Source organism: Festucalex cinctus, chromosome 16 (assembly GCF_051991245.1).
Source record: "Festucalex cinctus isolate MCC-2025b chromosome 16, RoL_Fcin_1.0, whole genome shotgun sequence".
Lineage (NCBI taxonomy): Eukaryota > Metazoa > Chordata > Actinopteri > Syngnathiformes > Syngnathidae > Festucalex > Festucalex cinctus.
In genome coordinates this window covers 14,802,124-14,819,307 of record NC_135426.1, presented here as the reverse complement: position 1 = coordinate 14,819,307, position 17,184 = coordinate 14,802,124, and the positions used below count along the sequence as shown (strand labels likewise).

General features: G+C 40.3%; 1 protein-coding gene across 7 annotated transcripts in view; it reads left to right on the top strand.

The window, feature by feature from the left end:
• Positions 1-17,184, top strand: part of svep1 (sushi, von Willebrand factor type A, EGF and pentraxin domain containing 1) — a 66,619-nt gene that overhangs the window by 27,950 nt on the left and 21,485 nt on the right. For all 7 annotated transcript variants that reach the window (XM_077499478.1, XM_077499475.1, XM_077499473.1 and 4 more), the window contains 16 exons: positions 3,769-3,927; positions 4,017-4,196; positions 6,779-6,958; positions 8,668-8,862; positions 8,928-9,046; positions 9,138-9,267; positions 11,222-11,329; positions 13,600-13,731; positions 13,797-13,988; positions 14,065-14,186; positions 14,261-14,366; positions 14,443-14,619; positions 15,592-15,825; positions 15,899-16,060; positions 16,158-16,319; positions 16,427-16,588. In XM_077499478.1, coding sequence (XP_077355604.1) covers positions 3,769-3,927; positions 4,017-4,196; positions 6,779-6,958; positions 8,668-8,862; positions 8,928-9,046; positions 9,138-9,267; positions 11,222-11,329; positions 13,600-13,731; positions 13,797-13,988; positions 14,065-14,186; positions 14,261-14,366; positions 14,443-14,619; positions 15,592-15,825; positions 15,899-16,060; positions 16,158-16,319; positions 16,427-16,588 — 2,520 coding nt within the window. The remainder of the gene's footprint in view (positions 1-3,768; positions 3,928-4,016; positions 4,197-6,778; positions 6,959-8,667; positions 8,863-8,927; positions 9,047-9,137; positions 9,268-11,221; positions 11,330-13,599; positions 13,732-13,796; positions 13,989-14,064; positions 14,187-14,260; positions 14,367-14,442; positions 14,620-15,591; positions 15,826-15,898; positions 16,061-16,157; positions 16,320-16,426; positions 16,589-17,184) is intronic.

Genomic DNA, 17,184 nt, shown 5'->3' with positions numbered 1-17,184 from the left:
CTATGTTGGTCACTGTGGTCCCTCTGGATAAACCTTTCGTGTTCGGCCCAATCTTTTTTTAGGCCGGTCTAATCGAAACGTTCTCGTGTGATTGTAGCGTTGGCTCCTTGCTTATGAACTGGCCTGCACTTTGTTTGCGTTTTACTTTTTTTTTTTTTTTTCACTCCCCAGTTCTTCCTCTGAGAGTAATTACCCCGCTCTAGCCCTGAAATCGAGTCTGGGTTAGTTTGGGAAGCTGGAGTTGCGTATCCCTGAGGCTTACCGTAAAGTTTGTTTCGAACAGCTTAAACCCCTGTGGCTTAAAGATGTTTTTTATTGTAGCACTAGCATTATTCTGTCTTTCTTTTTGTTGTTTCCACTTGTTTGTTTCCTTTTTGATTAATAACATACTGTAAATCTGTAAGCTTAATGCTAACATACAATGGGAATCTCCATATATGGGCTAATGGAAATTAGCAATATTTGAAATTGTCAAAATGACTCTTTAGCATCAACGTGCATGTATTCTTACTGCTCTCTGGGAACAACTAGAACTGCTAGAGTTTAGCTTTAGTTTACTTTGCTGACTGTCTATGAATTGTCTCTGAATTTTACAGAATAGACCCCGCCCAGCTGACGTCACTGCTTAGCTTCCGCTGCGCCTCACGGAGGGCAAACATCCCATAACAAATGAATGTAGAGAGCTTGATTTTTGGCGAGTGTTTTCGTTAAAAGGTGGGAAATGTGTCAAGTGTCACAAAAAACTTCCCGAGTAGGACACTACTTTACTGCGACTCATTGAAACCAGCCATTTGGAGCCGGTAGCTACAAAAAAGGTGTTTGTTGGAAGGCAAAGTGGAAGCGGAACCTTAAGGTATGTTGTTTTTGCTTTGAAACAGCACATCGATCACTACTTTCATGGTGTAAATTGTCATTCATTAAATCGTTTGTGTCCGGATATACTTGTCTTGCTGTATATCGAAGTTTTCAAGCTATCTTAGCTTGCTAGCTGCTAACAAACAAATTGACGCCCTGCCCTCCACTGCAAGTGGCGCACTTAAACGTGACGTCACACTGGAAGGGTCTATTGAATAAAACATTTTCTGTTTTTGTGTTAAATTGAATTGATTTGAGTTTTGCTGCTATGCTGTTCTGCTGCTGCTGTTTGTTCGTGGGTTTGAAATCTCCCTGGTGGGAAGAGGGGTCGAAAATTGTGAGGGTGGAGTTCGCCCCGAGCTAGTGACGTGTAAAACCAAAAACAGTGGGGTTAGTGACGTATAAAATCGACCTGCTGAAAGAGCCCGTTTGAGAGTGCTTTTTGAGCTACTTTGATACAAACGCCCATAGGAAAGGGAAACATGGGTCATTTATCTCACAGCTTTGGGGACTTAGTCAGGCTATGGTGAGGAATATTTATGATCAAAAACCTAAAAAAGTGCACATTTCATTTCAGGGGACCTTTAATGAAAGAATGAGAGCCAATCAAAGCAAAAAGAATTTCTGCTTTCTGCTCATCTGCCCATTGATGCCCCACTTCCTCTCTAAATAAAGGCGCCGACGTCTGGCTGCTGTGTAATTCTGAGCGCCGCAGCGTCCAAACACAATGGCTGCAGATTCATTATGTGGCCTGTGGCGTGCTGATACATTTCAAAAGGAAGTTCATTCTTTCGTCGTTCATCACTTCCTGCGCATCCCTCCCAATTTGGCTCAATTCCTGGTGGAACAAGCCAGAAAGTCTGCTTCTTACGGAACTGCGTGTGTATTTGTGTGTGTGAATCCATCTGTTGTGTGCACGTTAAGCCAAAACATGCAACCTTTCGGGAGTTTGGGCCCCAAATGGGTGATTTAAACTAAAATAGCAGACTTCCTGTTAAAATTCAGGCATAGGACCTTTAGACTTTTCTGTGCCTCGTATTGTAACAGATATGTCTACCTGAATTTCAGGGTGATTGGTGTAACTGGTAGGGATGTAACGATATCCAAACATCACGATACGATAATTATCACAATATTGTGGGAAGGTTGGCAATATATATATTGTAAAAATAATAATAATAATAAAAAAAAAGCTCATGCTAAAAAAAACAACACAATATTGTGCTTTTGTACATTACAGAAATGCATATAAACAACCTATAATCTCTAATAACAATGAATATTAAGTCACTTACTTGCTAATGCAAGCACACATTGAGTTCCTCCACATATTGACTCATTTCACAAGCGTATTACATTCTTCATCTGACCATTAGCGTGGATTTTAAACATAGAAGGGCCAAAACATGCCTTGTGAAAATTAAAGGGCACTAAAAAACTAGCCACCAGAGGGTGCTAGAAATGCATAAATGGAAATCAACATGTTTTTTTTTTTTTTAACAGATGTGCTGTTTGATATCGCGATTCGTGACATGACGACAACGATATATTGTGTCAGTTTTAATATCACGACATTGTCGTTATCGTTACATCCCTAGTAACTGGTAGAGGTGTAACGATATCCAAACATCATAATACGATATCACGATATGAGGATCACGATTCGATACTTATCACGTAATTGTGGGGATGTTGTCGATACAAATAAGTCACAATATTGTAAAAAAAAATAAAATAAAATACATTGTGCTTTTGTACATAACAACAATGCATATAAACAACCTCCAATCTCTAATAACACTTAATATTGAACATTTATTTGCTTAATTCAAGCACACATTGAGTTCCTCCACATATTGACTCGGTTCACAAGCATATTACGTTCCCCTTCATCTGAGCATTAGCGTGGATTTGAAACAGAACTGCCAAAACATGCCTTGTGAAAATTAAACGGCACTAAAAAAAACTAGCCACCAGAGGGTGCTAGAACTGCACAAATGGAAATCGACACCTGACTTTTTAAACAGATGTGCTGCTTTTAATATCGTGACATGACGACGACGCATAACATATTGCCGTTATCGTTACATCCCTAGTAACTGGTGTCTGGGGCTAATTTATTTCTACCTATCCAGGCCACCGTTTTCATGCAATGTGGGTCAAAAATGTCTGCTTCAAGCTAAAATGGCCAATTTCACGTTTAATTTCAGGCATGGGTCCTTGAGACTTTTTCATGCAACTTTTCATGAAACTGGTGTCAGGTGCTAATATGTTCCAACTTTACATGTCCACTTTATGATGTAATTTGGACCAAAAAAGGCTGCTTCAAACCAAAATGGCTGACTTCCTGTTCAATTCCCGTAATGGCTGAAACTGTCCACAAAATTTCATGGTGATGGTTAAATTCACACAAGGCCTTTTGACTTGACCGCCACTAAATGAGTTGTCATAAAACCAGCATGTTGACTATTTACTCTCCATGCTTCACATAAGCTTTAATGTGCGGACATTGCAACTACTGTGAATTCGAAATGGGTTTGGAAGGAAAACGCATAATATGTCTCATTGCTTAAGGCCTACAAATCCCATCTAATAACCCCTGTGGAGAGGTTTTTTTTCCCTGCGTATTTTCCATCTCTCGAGCATGTTTAAATATGTGCGTGGGTGTGGACTCGCAGAGTTTATGACTGACGATATTAAATTGTCCAAAAAAAAAAAAAAAGGGGAGCCTCTGCTTCCTGTTTTTAATCAAGTATTATCGCCCAAAAAGATTTAAGACCAGGCAGCATAGTGGACGAGTGGAATAGCATTTTAAACCAATAAACGTTTCTAATTGACATTAAATATTTTTTTGTTTTAGGTTTATTGTATTTATCAGTATGTCTGGTGTCTTTTTTTTTTTTTTTTTTAAAGCATGCCCACCCGGCACCTACAAACCGGAGGGAATGCCCGGAGGTTCAAGCACCTGCCTGCCATGCCCTGACCAGCAGCACACCTCCAGGCCCGGCAGCACCTCACTTGGCGACTGCGTCTGCAAACCGGGTTACCAGCGAGTGGACTTGACCTGTCAGGGTAATCTGAAGGATCATTTGTCAACCTAAGTCCCCAAAATTCACACATTCTCTCATAAGTTGTTGTTCTTTTTATTTTTTCCATTCCAGTTGTTCACTGCCCTCAGCTATCACCTCCGCAAAATGGCTTCTTCATTCAAAACGTATGCAACAACCACTACGACGCGGCCTGCGGCGTCAAATGCCAGCCGGGGTTCGACCTCCACGGGACCGGCATCCGGCTCTGCCAGGCCGACGGCACCTGGTCGGGCTCGCCCGCCTCTTGTAAACGTAAGTATGAACTCGAGTTTGATTTTTGTAAGGTTGTTATATGATTTGATATTGCTTTAAATGCTTCGGTACAAATAATTGGCTTTTTATTCTCCGCACTTTTTTGCCGTGTAATAACTCCCACATAATACTTCCGGTTTACACTGTTCAAATTTCAACTTGCTTCAAAAATTCACGCCATCTTGGGAATATATCGTCTGATTTCACAGTACTTACAGTATTCGCACGATATAATGATAAATAACTTTTCCCCATTCATTTTCAATGGGACTGACGTCGAACTTTTCCACTTTTCAATGGGACTGACATCCCACTTTTCCACGCTCACTTTCATACATACAACTGATCATCATTACCAGCACTGTGATACTGCTTAGTGGCGCACTTGGTAAAATGCATTGTCCAGTAACCAGGAGGTCACGGGTTTGAATTCCATCTCTGACTGTACATTGCAAATGTATCCATGGCAATTATGCTAAGTGATTACATGTATACCAACTACCTTAGTTCCACTTTTCCATCTAAATGAATGGCATGTACTGCATGCCTAGGTGGCGCTATTGCCTGAATCTTATTTTATTTTTTTTTGCATTTTTCCATGGGATATCATTACTTCAATTTTTCCATTTAAATAAATGGAGAGTACGTTCAGATAACACTTGTACATATAAATAGGCCATTAGACATGATTTTCAACAAGCCTGGCTCACGTTAAATACTTGCCCAGCGTTACGGAGACATGCAAGTGCATTGGTTCAACTCTCGCTTGGGAAATATTTTATTAGCATTCAGCGTTCAGCATTCTCACGGAATTTCTGCAGAAATTGTACTTTGTCTAGTTATAGTATAGTACCTGTTGATAATTTAAAAAAATGTTTTTTTTTCTTGCCCACGTGAACGTGTCACCTCACATTTTTGTGCAATAAAATATCTGAAAATGCCAAAATTGAACATTACACCTCTCTCATAAAAGTTACGAGGAAGTCTTAAAAAAAAGCGGGTGGGGCATGTCATGTGTTACGTGTTAATTTCACTAGCAGCAGACAGACGGTTCCTTGGAGACTCCCTCCCTCGGGCCTAAAAATCTGGGAGGTCCTACAAAATGACTTACAAGTAGAGCTCTCCATTCAGGAAACCTGTGTCACATACTAGAAACGATCAACACACCCTCCGATGTTTTAATGTCTTCTGAGTCATGTAGACCTTTTCCACATGAAATACCTCCTTGCTTCCTTTCCATCCCTTCTATAGCTGACTTGTTGAACTCCCAGACGCTCATCTGTACCGAACTTCCCCTCCCCTATAACATTCCTTCCTGTTGCTGTGTCCTTCCTCCTTCCTGAACCCCCTCTTTAATTGGACCCTGCCTACCTCTTCTTCCCCCGGAACATCTGTGAAACAGAAAGACCAAAAAAAAAAAAATGTAGTCTTCATCCGTCTCAGTCTTTGTCAACATATCCGATTCTTCCATTTTGTCTACCTGCTGCGAAGCAGCCAATCACAAGCCACATACAAGCAACCATTCACATTCACACCTATGGGCAAATCTTGAATAAGTAATCTGATTACTGATTGCACCTCTTTTTCTACTGAAATGAATGGAAATGTCATTAATCCGTTCTAGCTGGAAAAAAAGGCAGTTTGTGCATTATGCTGCAATCAAAGTGATTGTGCTACTCCTTCTAGTGTAACCACCCTAGCCACTGGGGGGCAGTGTACAGTCATGCTGACACAACCAAAGAAGAATAGACTTCTTCTTCTACTACTAGAAGTGACTAAGACACTTTAATATTAGTCATTTTTCGCCACAAAAAAAAATAGTATTTAAAAGAATTCCCTACTGAATTGTGTAATGTCTAAGATCGAATTGTTTCTCCTCCCTTGTGTACTTTTTTTTTTTTTTTTGGCTGCGGGGTGTTGTTTTCATATTTCGGTAATTCATAATTCTTTATTAGTGATGCTTTTGTAATTCTATTATTGATAGATCCTTTCGTTTATGTGATGTTAAAGCATATTTGCATTGATGTTCCTTCTGACAATCTCCCTATGTTGTTTTGATACATGCAAAGACAAACTTTACTGTTGCCATGTTTGTTATGTAAATTGCAATAAAGGCATTTAAAAATAGTAATTTTTCATAGAGAATAAAGAATGCATACTTGGGAGTATTGTTCTATTACTATTGGTATTAGTATTAGTATTGTTCTAAAACTGTAACTATTGATGCATGGAGCATGTCAATAGTATTTTTGCATTGTTGGCATCAAGCTAACCAGACTTTACCAAGGCAAAACTATGTTGTTGGATTCTTTGTTTGTGCGACATTAACAGCTTGTAGCCTCTTTTGAATTGTTCAGTGTTCAACAAACTACTTTACTGCTCATTGTAATGTCACCAAGCCACAAAAATAGTACCCGCAACATTTGCCTGCTGAAAAACAAACAAGAGTCTTTTGTCGCTATTAATCATTATTAGTTACGTCTTTGTGTTGCCACGTAGTATTGGAAAATGTGTGGAAGTTATCACCCCTGTTGGGTTATATTTGTATTGCACATTTTATATTTGTTGAAATCTCTGTGCAGCACGCTCCTGCCCACCCCTCACCAAGCCCCCGCACGGCACGCTGAAGTGTAGCAACGGGGGCGCCTCCTACAGGGCGGAGTGCCAGGTGGACTGCAACCGAGGCCACCGAGTGGAGGGGGACCCCAGGATCACTTGCCTGGCTAATTCCCAGTGGAGTGGACCCCTACCTCGGTGTGTGGGTAAGCCTTTTCCCTCTAGTCAACAAGGCACCATGCTTAATTTTGTTCCCGTTTGCACAAATGGCAATGACATTACTCAAACAGATGTGTGGCGAGCAAGATTACTTTTAAACTAAAATATTTAAGAGGGTTGACGTTTTATGCAGTTTAGCTAATGAAGAAACTTATAGTTTTGATGTATTTTTTCCTCGTAGTTTTTTGTGTAGCTTATTACTAAAAGGAAAAACTACAAAAAAACAATTCTAGCGGTAAAGTTACCAATTCATGCACAAACTATTCGACCAATTTCTGGTCGAAAATATATATCTTTCTGTCAAAACATATATGCAAACACAATCCTGAATGTCCAATTTAGAATCATAAACTTTAATTGGAGCCAGACTCAGGTTATTTAGTAGTTGCAAAATAACGAACAGCATGAGATTTTATGGTTCGCTTCCTGACAGCGCTCCCCTAAACACGTCTGAGTCCTGGCTTGTTTGTTTGTCCATCTCCACGCTTCCGTCTTAAATCTCCGAGCTGGGCTCAGAGTCGTTTTGTTTGCACAGCGCAGTAAGACGATCACCTCAACTTCCCAGAGAGCATGCCGAGATGTCGGTGAAGCCCCCATTCATGAACTGTAGCAGATGAGTTAGAGGGGAGGCTTGCGTCCCAGAAATGAAATAAAAGGCCTCCAGTTCTCTTTATGGCTCCTGAAAACGCACACATCAGTTGGGAACGCTCCCTTGAATATCTGATAAGTGAACATTCCAGTTCGCAAATAATAGATACCCCCCCAAAACATTTTTTAATCGACTATACGGTACTACTAGTGTAACCCCTAAACTATGATATGTTGATATAAAGATACCCTTATCATTTTTTAATAAAATAGTTAAGTTAGGGAGTTCTGTTTGGACAAAAATAGTGCTTCACACATTTTTTTGGGCATTTTGTGCCATGTTGAAGGTCTTGTGCCAAATAACTATGTCAAAGTGAGTTGAAGAGTTTCATTTAGACAGTGTTTTGCCATATTTTTTTTTTCATCTTGGTGCCAAGGACACACGTCGAACTGGGTTGAGGGGTTTTATTCAGACAAAAGTAGTCACCATCTTTTATACTATCTTGGGGTCAAGGAAATATGTCGAACTTTATTCAGGAGTTATATTTAGACTAAAATAGTGCTTTGCCACCGTATTTTGGCGTTTAGCATTTGAGAAACTGTTGAAGTGAGTTGTTGACTTTCCTGTAGACAAAAGTAGTGCTTTGGCGCTATGTAGTGGCATATTTTTGTCCAGTAACTATGTCAAAGTGAGTTAAGGAGTTTCATTTAGACAAAAATAGTGTTTTGTCGCCTTCTTGGTGTCAAAGAAATATGTTGAACTGAATGAGAAGTCTGTGGCATCTCTAGGCAATTATAAACCGTTTTGGGGGTGTTAATTACTTGCGTTTTTTTTTTTATCCTTACGAATAATTTTAGAAAATTATTGCTCTGCAAAAATTATACCGTGATTTTGCGGGTAACGCTGTATTCTATTATTATTTATTTATTTATTTTAAGGAAGGTTTTTTTCTGGCAACATAAAAAAATTGTGTTTAAATGTGTTTAAAAAATGTGTTTAAATGTGATTGCGGCTGAAGGCTTCTTCCTAATTGTTTTGCATAATCTTGAGCGACAAACTGTGTTCACGTGCCAAATACATCTCACTACCTGGCCGTTTTCCTCCCAGAGGCGCGCTGTCCCCCGATTGGGCCCCTGAAAAACATCCTGGTGTCGCCCCCCGCCTGCACGAAGAGGGTGGCGTCCCCGGGCTCCGCCTGCATGCTCACCTGTCGCCAAGGTTACAATCTCCATGGAAACAGAAAGGCGGTGTGTCTCGGCTCGGGGAACTGGACCGCCAATGTCCAGAAGGCGGTCTGCAAAGGTATCCCATCGTAAGCACGACGTCTCGGCGACTGGACAGAGAGACATTTTTGTGTAATTCCTCAGATGTCGAACCACCGTGGATCGAGTGCCCCGAGAGGATCGTCGCAGAGACGGATGACCGGCGCAGCACCGCTCACGTCGTCTGGAATGCTCCAATTGCCACTGACAACTCCAAAGAGGAGGTTTGACCCCTTGCAAAAACATGAAAGATGTGAGAATGCTTATTTTGGGTGTTTTTTTTTTTTTCCTGATAGTATGTCACTCTACCTGTAGGTGGCGGTCCAGGTGAAACCGGTGTACACTCCCCCGCAACTGCTCCCCATTGGAACAGAGACCATCACCTACATTGCGGCCGACCGCTCCGGGAACCAGGCTAACTGTTCTTTCACCGTCACGGTTATTGGTAACAGTTTTCACAACCTTTATTGAGCCCAAGGCCAGAGATATTATTTGGAATTTTTCATTTTTTTTATTGTTTTGAGTTTTGTTTTTTTAAATTTTGTTAGTTTTAATTAGTTTTCCTGGTGGTTCTGCTAGTTTTTTTTATTTTGGTTTAGTTTTAGTTAGTTTCAGTATTAGTTTTAGTTTTTTTATGTGAATTACTTGTGCGCAATATTTAAAAAAACACCATCTGAGCGACATCATCTTTCAGTGCTTTTCTATTGGCTGCTGATAGATGACGTTGCTTCTGTGTGACACACTTTCAAACGTCCTTATTCTGGTTAATATCCAAATAAATCTACTTAAAATCATATTTAAAATCATCTCCAAAGGCTCATGCATTAAATTAACTCATTCACTCCCAAAAACGTATTTATATGTTTTTTAGGTTTTTGTATGCTAGAGTTTTTGTATGAAGGCTTTGATGCAGTTTCTGACCTGAAGCGGGTGGTTAAAGAGATGGTACTTATTACAATAAGAAAAAAGAAAAAAAAACGGCCAGCAGGTGGCAGCAAAGTATAAGAGATCAACCAGGTCCATGTTGAAACAAGCTCTTTTTCCCCAGTATTTTCAACAGGTTTGTGAATAATGATGAAACTTAGCTAATTGTAATGCTAATTGCTACAAAACATAAAAACAGGTAAAAAAATATACGGTACTTTTTTTTTTTTTTTCCCTGATGAAAGAAGAGACACTTTTTTTTTTTTTTTGGTAGATTCCATGTTTTGATAGCAATAGAACATGAAAATGGCTGGGAGTGAATGAGTTAATTACCAAAGACTAAAACGAAGGACATTTTTTCTATAATTAGTAGTAGTAGTTGTGGGAATGCTGAAGCAACTCCCACATAATACTTCTGATTTACACTGTTCAAATTTCAACTAGCTTCATAAATTCTCGCCTCCCGGGGTATATATTGTCTGATTCCACATTACTTACAGTAGTCACACAATTTCACGTTAAATATCAACTTTTCGCCATTCATTTCAATGGGCTAGACATTGACCTGTCACTTTCCACGCCCACTACCATACATATAATTTATCATCATTACCAGGTGTTTGATACTGCTTGTTGGTACAGTTTGTAAAGTGCATTGTCCAGTAACAATGAGGTCATTGTTTCATAATTTATCTCTCAAATTACTTCATAAGCATTCCATACGCATTCAAATCTTAGCATTCAGCTTTCAGGATTCTTTCAGCATTCCCACACAATTTCTCCAGAAATTGCACTTAGTCTAGTTTCAGTTAGGTTTTTTTTTTTTTTTTTTTTTTTAAAAGCATTTTCGTTTTCATCTTATTTTATTAACGAAATTGTTTTTTGAATTTTAGTTTTAGTTTTTTCGTTAACCTAAAATAACCTTGCCGGATTTTGTTCTCAGGCCAGTGAAATGAAAGTCTAACTTTGGGACCTTCTTGTAACATCTTGGTGCCAAGGAACTATGTTGAAATGGTTTGAGGAGTTTCATTTAGAAAAATATTCTGCCTATGCCTTCATCTTGTGTAGAAGTAGTGCTTTGCTGTCAACTTGTGACGTCGGTTGACAATTATATGGGCTTTTAGGGGCCGTTTAGGTCAATTACTCAGCAGCATTTCAATATTTGTGGGGGTTCATTCTGCCCTACGATGGGCTGGCAACCAGTCCAGTGAGCCTAGTAAGTGTAATAGTAGGCTTACATTTACAGGAAACCTCTTCCCATCTTAGTCACTCAGGCTACTCATTCATCTCAGCAGGTGCAAAGAAAAAAAAAAAGTTAAAAAACATGTCTGTAATCCCAGTAGGCAGGCGGGAAAAAACTACATGAACATTTCCATATGTTACTAAGGGGGGTGGAGCTACAGTAAGTGTTTTTTCATGGGAAACGTGACAGCACCCTTTTGACATTCATTTTCATGTGCGACTGTCGTCTCTAGATACGGAGCCCCCGGTGATTGACAGGTGCAGGTCCCCGCCCACGGTTCAGGCCACGGACGCGGAGACGGCAGCGGTTTGGGAGGAGCCGCAGTTTTCCGATAACTCAGGTATGTCTGGCGACCGCTCTCCAGTGGTTTCTTCTCTGCCACCACCCCCTTTTCTCCTCTCGTGATGGATAAACAAGATCTTTTCCAGTGAGTGACTGGAAAAAAGGGGGTTGGTTTGTGTGCATTTTTTGTTTTGTTTTTTTGAGACACTGGACGAAAGATGGATTGTAATTGTTTCAAAGAGAGACAAATAGTTTTGAAGTGAATTTGTCACAATGCCAAAAACAGATGCTCACTTGGGGGAAATTTATTTCATTGAGTTTTCACACATGTACAATTAATATATACTTTGATGTACTGTTGTAAACAGGGAGCAAAATTGGCAAAAATAGATTTTTTATTTTTTTTCAGGGGGTGATGTTTGAATGTCAATATCTTTGTCTTGTGAAATACATACAAACAAAACAACGCAAAAAATTGGCCGATTAATTTGGCCCGCCGATTAATCAGTTGGGCCCCGATTAGGACTATTTATTCGTTAGAGTTTTTTTAAAACAAAAAATAAAATACTCCCATCAGATAGTTGGTAAGTTGTTTGTAAATAAAAATAAAAAAAATCACTAAAATAAACAATTGTCTGATACATTAAATACATTTCTTTATTTTAAGATGACTTGACTTGACTTATTGGTTAATACATTTGTGATAATAAATTATGCATAAATTAAAAACTATTCATTTGAAGTATTTGTTAAATAATTGATGAGTAGTATTTATTCATTTGTATTTTCATTCATTTATCATACTTTGAATATTATTCAAACGAAAAATGAATAATAAATGAATTGCTAAAACATAAAATAAACAAAAAAAATGTACCAAAATCGACAAAATCTTCACAGCCCCTGCTCTAAATCTTTATGCATTTTTTGGGGGAAAACATGCCTCAAATGACATTCCCTTCACATTGGAGGAGGTCACACTCTCACGCACGCATCTGTGGCCAGCAGAGGCCTTAATTTGCATCCTCGGCTTCCTGTCCGGATCCTGCTGCTCCGCCGCCACATTGACTAACTGCTCTAGAGCTGCCTTGTTTTCGTGAGGCGTTGCGGTGAAAGATGACAAACCGTATTTCGGACGGGTGTCATTTACCGTCTTGCTGCTTGTGTGGTAAAGGTGGCAACATTACTCAGACTCTTGACTTAAGTAGAAGGTCAGAGATGTTTAGAAAAAGATTCTGGTAAAAAGTAGAACTACTGATTCAACAACTTTACGTGAGTAAAAGTAAAAAAGTAGATTGTTTCTTTACGATGCCATAGATGGGAACTATCTAAAGGATTGCCTCTCACAGTCTACTGAAATGCTCTGATACACACTACTGCTACTGTACACAACTGAACACCATTGCACGCGACAGACAAACGCTCTCACAAGGCCTTTGGCGACCACCACCCATATGTAATAACTGTCTGCCCTGGCTTTCCACGGGGGCCCCACAACGCAGCCCAGCTCCGTTTTCGACGTCACTGTTTTGTTTTTCCAGGCCCACTCCCTGATGCCAGATCTAAATATAGCCGACACTCGCCAGACATGCAAACATTCGATACGTATATATTTATATAGTCTGGAAAGGGAGACCCCAGACGTGTGTCTGCCCAGCTGCTTGTTACTCTAAGTGCTGTAATGGGGCAGATGAATCGACAGTCAGGTTTTTCCGCTTCTCTACGAGGAATGGTCAGGAACATACTGTAATTCAGGAGCTTCAGTTGTGTCTATGAGAGCATTTCATTGATATGTGTTAGTGCTTCAGTTGTCTGTGTGGGCAAGATTTATTTCAGTTGTGTGTGTGAGCTGCCCACTAAGTAGTATATGTGAGAGTGAAAACAAAACAGTTTCAGTAGTGTTTGAGAGTATTTTTGCTGTGTACAAGTTTCAGTGGTGAGTATAGAGATTGTTTCAGTTGTGTGGATGATAAAAATCAAAAGTAAGGGTGTTTCAGTAGTTGCGTGTATGTGAGAGAAAGAGAGAGCATTTCAGTTGTCTGACAGTGTTTCATTTAGTATGGAGGTGAAAAGAATCTCAGTAGCGTGTGTGAGCATCTCAGTTGAATGTGAGAGTAGTATGTGTGAGATTATTTCAATTGTGTGTGTGGGCGAAAAGACACTATTGAGCACCTTCCTCATACAAATGTATCTTTAATTGTCTACCTACGCCAGCTTCAATGCTTCTTAAATGCATTTTGCCCTGAAAAGTAAACCGAGACGAAGACTGCCCCCTGCAGGATAACACCTTAACATGTCAGCTTAGCTCTCTACCTGTGTTTCTTGAAGGCGGCCGCCTGTCGGTGACCAGTAGCCATTCTCCAGGCTCACTGTTCCCAGTAGGGGAGACGCTGGTCCAGTACACTGCCACGGACGCGGCAGGAAACAGCCGTACTTGCAACATCACCATCACTGTGCGAGGTAAATCATTACGTCAACACATCAGCAAAGTATTGCCTTTCGTGACTATATTTTTATGTGCCCAGGCACTACTTGCGAGCAACCGTACGTCCCAATTAACGGAGAGTTCATCTGCTTGGAGGAAGAGCAAGGCGTCAATTGTACGCTACACTGTAAGCAGGGTTACAGTTTGACTCAAGACGCAGTGCACAGCTACTTCTGCGCCAACAACGGTTTGTGGGAGCCACCCTACTCCCCGGACAGACCCGACTGCTCTGGTGAGCACGACACAAGGTGCTTAAATTGCTGTAAGTCAACTCCCTTGTTGAAACCTTTTTTTTTTTTTTTCTTCAGTGAACCGAGTGGCTAACAATGGGCTGAAGCCGTTTGAGATGCTGTTTAAAGCCTCACGCTGTGATGACTTAGAATTAGTCAAGTCATTCACAGGGGAGTTGAAATCCAAACTGGGGAGCATGGTGAGAAGCAGCTACTTTTACAATGTTCCCCACCTCACCCCCAATTTAAATTTTTACGTTTCCTTTCTTTGCAGCTCCCAAATATTTGTAGCGGCGACGACGTCACCTGCAAACTGGAGGTGATACCACAAGGCAACTGTCTGGAATATAACTACGACTATGAGAACGGATTCGCAATCGGTAACTTCCACAAATACGTATTAAACCTACATTTAGAACAAAGATTCGATCTGTCTTCATGTCTACTATCCCTCAGTACCAGGCGGCTGGGGTCCTCAGGGAGCGCAAGACTATGCCTATTTTGAGTCGGGCTTTGCCACAGGCGCCCGCCAACCCGCCGGGATACAGCAAAGTCGCCATCGCAGCAAGAGGCACCGAAAGATCCGGGGCCCAACCCGGGACCAGAAGATCCAGATCTTTTTCAACATCACAGGTAGAAATATTGAGATTTTCAAATTTTTTATATGCTCAAAATGTATATTTGTTTATATAGTGTCTAGATACGGTTTTTAAGAAGTTTAGTCTACAGTTGGATATAATTGCGTCATGATTTGTTTGCATTGTTATTGTAATCTGACTAATGACATACTTTCTGGCTTTGGTTTGTGTTACACTTGGTAGCTGGCACGTTGCAAAAACCGAAATCTTAACTAAGATATAATTTCCTAAATTTAACCTAAATTTGCTTATTTTTGCTTTGACAAGTTATTTTTACTTAAAATGAAATTGTCAGATCATTGTGCTTATTTTTAGATACTTTTTACTTAATTATCTTATTTGAGTCTACCTTAGCCTTGAGTGTTAACAGCCAGTTATCCAAGAGTAAAAAAAAAATAATACACATGTATTTTAAGAAAATAGTTCTATTTATTACAGTTTGGAAAAAGTCAACATAACTTGTTTTTTTTGTATAAAAATACTATTTTCAAGACCGCTGCGGTTGAAATGAGAATAGTATTATTTTCTTTATTTTTCTAAATCTTACCAGTAAATTTAAATACATTTTTCTTGTTCTGTTGGCAGATAATTTTTATAATTTGAAGTAATAATTTTCTTATTTTACTATATTTTTTCTTAAATTTTCTACTGTCGTTTTTGCAGTGCATTTTGTGAAGTTGTAAACGTGACTGCAAGGCAAGATGTGTAGTAAGTTTAAAAAAACCCGAATTGAAGTAGATGGATGACGTTTTTCGTGTTAATTCTTAAATCTTATATTGTTGATTATAATCCAGATGAATTTATTGCTTGTGTTTGTTAAAAAATACATAGGAAAAGGACCTAGAAAAATAAAATTGCATATTAAATTGCCATCTTGATACTATGTTGGGAAAAAAAAAATCTGTTTTCATTATTTTTCAAAATCATTCCACATGACCAGAAAAGCTTCTGAACTCATTTCTCCCAGCAAGCGTCCCCCTCCCGCTGTCGAGGAACGACTCGATCGAGGTGGCCAATCAGAGGAGGCTCCTGCGAACCCTGGAGCAGCTGACCAATCGCCTGAAGCGAACGCTGGCCAGGCAGCCGCTGTCCAGTTTCCACGTGTCCTCGGAGATGATCGTAGCTGACGCCAAGTCGCTGGAGAGCAGAAAGGCTTCGCTGTTCTGCAGACCTGGCTCGGTGCTCAAAGGAAGGATGTGCGGTAGGTGGGCCGGAAAGGAACGCCTCCGTTATTTGCTGTCCACTTTGACGCTGATTGTGTTCACTATTTACAGTCCAGTGTCCAGTGGGAACGTATTTCTCCCTGGAGTATAATGAATGTGAGAGTTGCTGGCTGGGGTCCTACCAGGACCAGGAGGGTCAGCTGGAGTGTAAATCCTGCCCAGCGGGGACTTCAACTGCCTACCTGCATTCTCGCAACATGGCCGAATGCAAAGGTACACAACGATCATTTTGAAATCTTCCTGCTTCCTGAATTCGGGTGGAAATAAATGTGTATAAAGCAGCCATCTTTGTGCGAAAATGTGTTTTCAGGGCAGTGTAAGCCAGGCAGTCACTCTCTGAATGGGTTGGAGATATGTGAATCGTGCCCGCTGGGTCACTTCCAGCCCGGGTACGGCGCCAGGGAGTGTCTGGTCTGTCCTGACGAGACGTCCACTGTCACCCGGGGAGCAGTGGACGAGATGGAGTGTGGAGGTGACAGCGCGCTTTTCATTATCAGCCAATAGATGTACCAATACTTGTGTAAAAAAAACTCAGTTTAAGTAGAATTGCTTTATTTCTTGCCTTTATCTCCTCCGCAGTTCCATGTTCGGCAGGTCACTTCTCCCGTACCGGCCTGGTTCCGTGCTACGCTTGCCCCAGAGATTACTACCAGCCGGATCACGGGCGCTCTTATTGCTTGTCGTGCCCCTTCTATGGAACCACCACGGTTACCGGGGCAACCACTATCCAGCATTGTTCAAGTAAGAGTTCCATTCCAGTTCAACAGTGATATTGACCTCCTTAATCGACGTTTCTGAACTCATTCGCTCCCAGCCATTTTCACAGAAGCAACCCCCTTCACTCTCGTTTGTTTTACTGGATTTGACTGATTTTGCAAGGCCCAGAGAATATTGTGTTCTATTGCTATAAAAACATGGAACCTACCAAAAGAAAGATTAAAGTCTCGTCTTTAATCAGGGAAGAAAAAGTATGTTTCTATCTGTTTTCGTTTTGCAGCAATTAGCATTAGAATATAGCTAAGTTTCATCATTATTCACAAATCTAATTCAAATTGTATTTGAGCTTTTTTTCAACATGGCCCTGGTTGATCTCCTTTGCTCTGCTGCCACTTGGTGGCCGTTTGTGTAATAACTACCATTTCTTCAACTGTTCTGTGCAATTGAAAGGCTGCATCAAATCCTTCTGTATGCTCTAGCATTAAAAAAAACCTAAATACGTCTTTGGGACACTTAAAACATTGACAATAGAACGTATTTATACGTTTTTGGGAGAAATGAGTTAACTGACTCAAACGATTCTGATTTCAAGCTCTTGAGAGCTTTCTCGACATAAATTG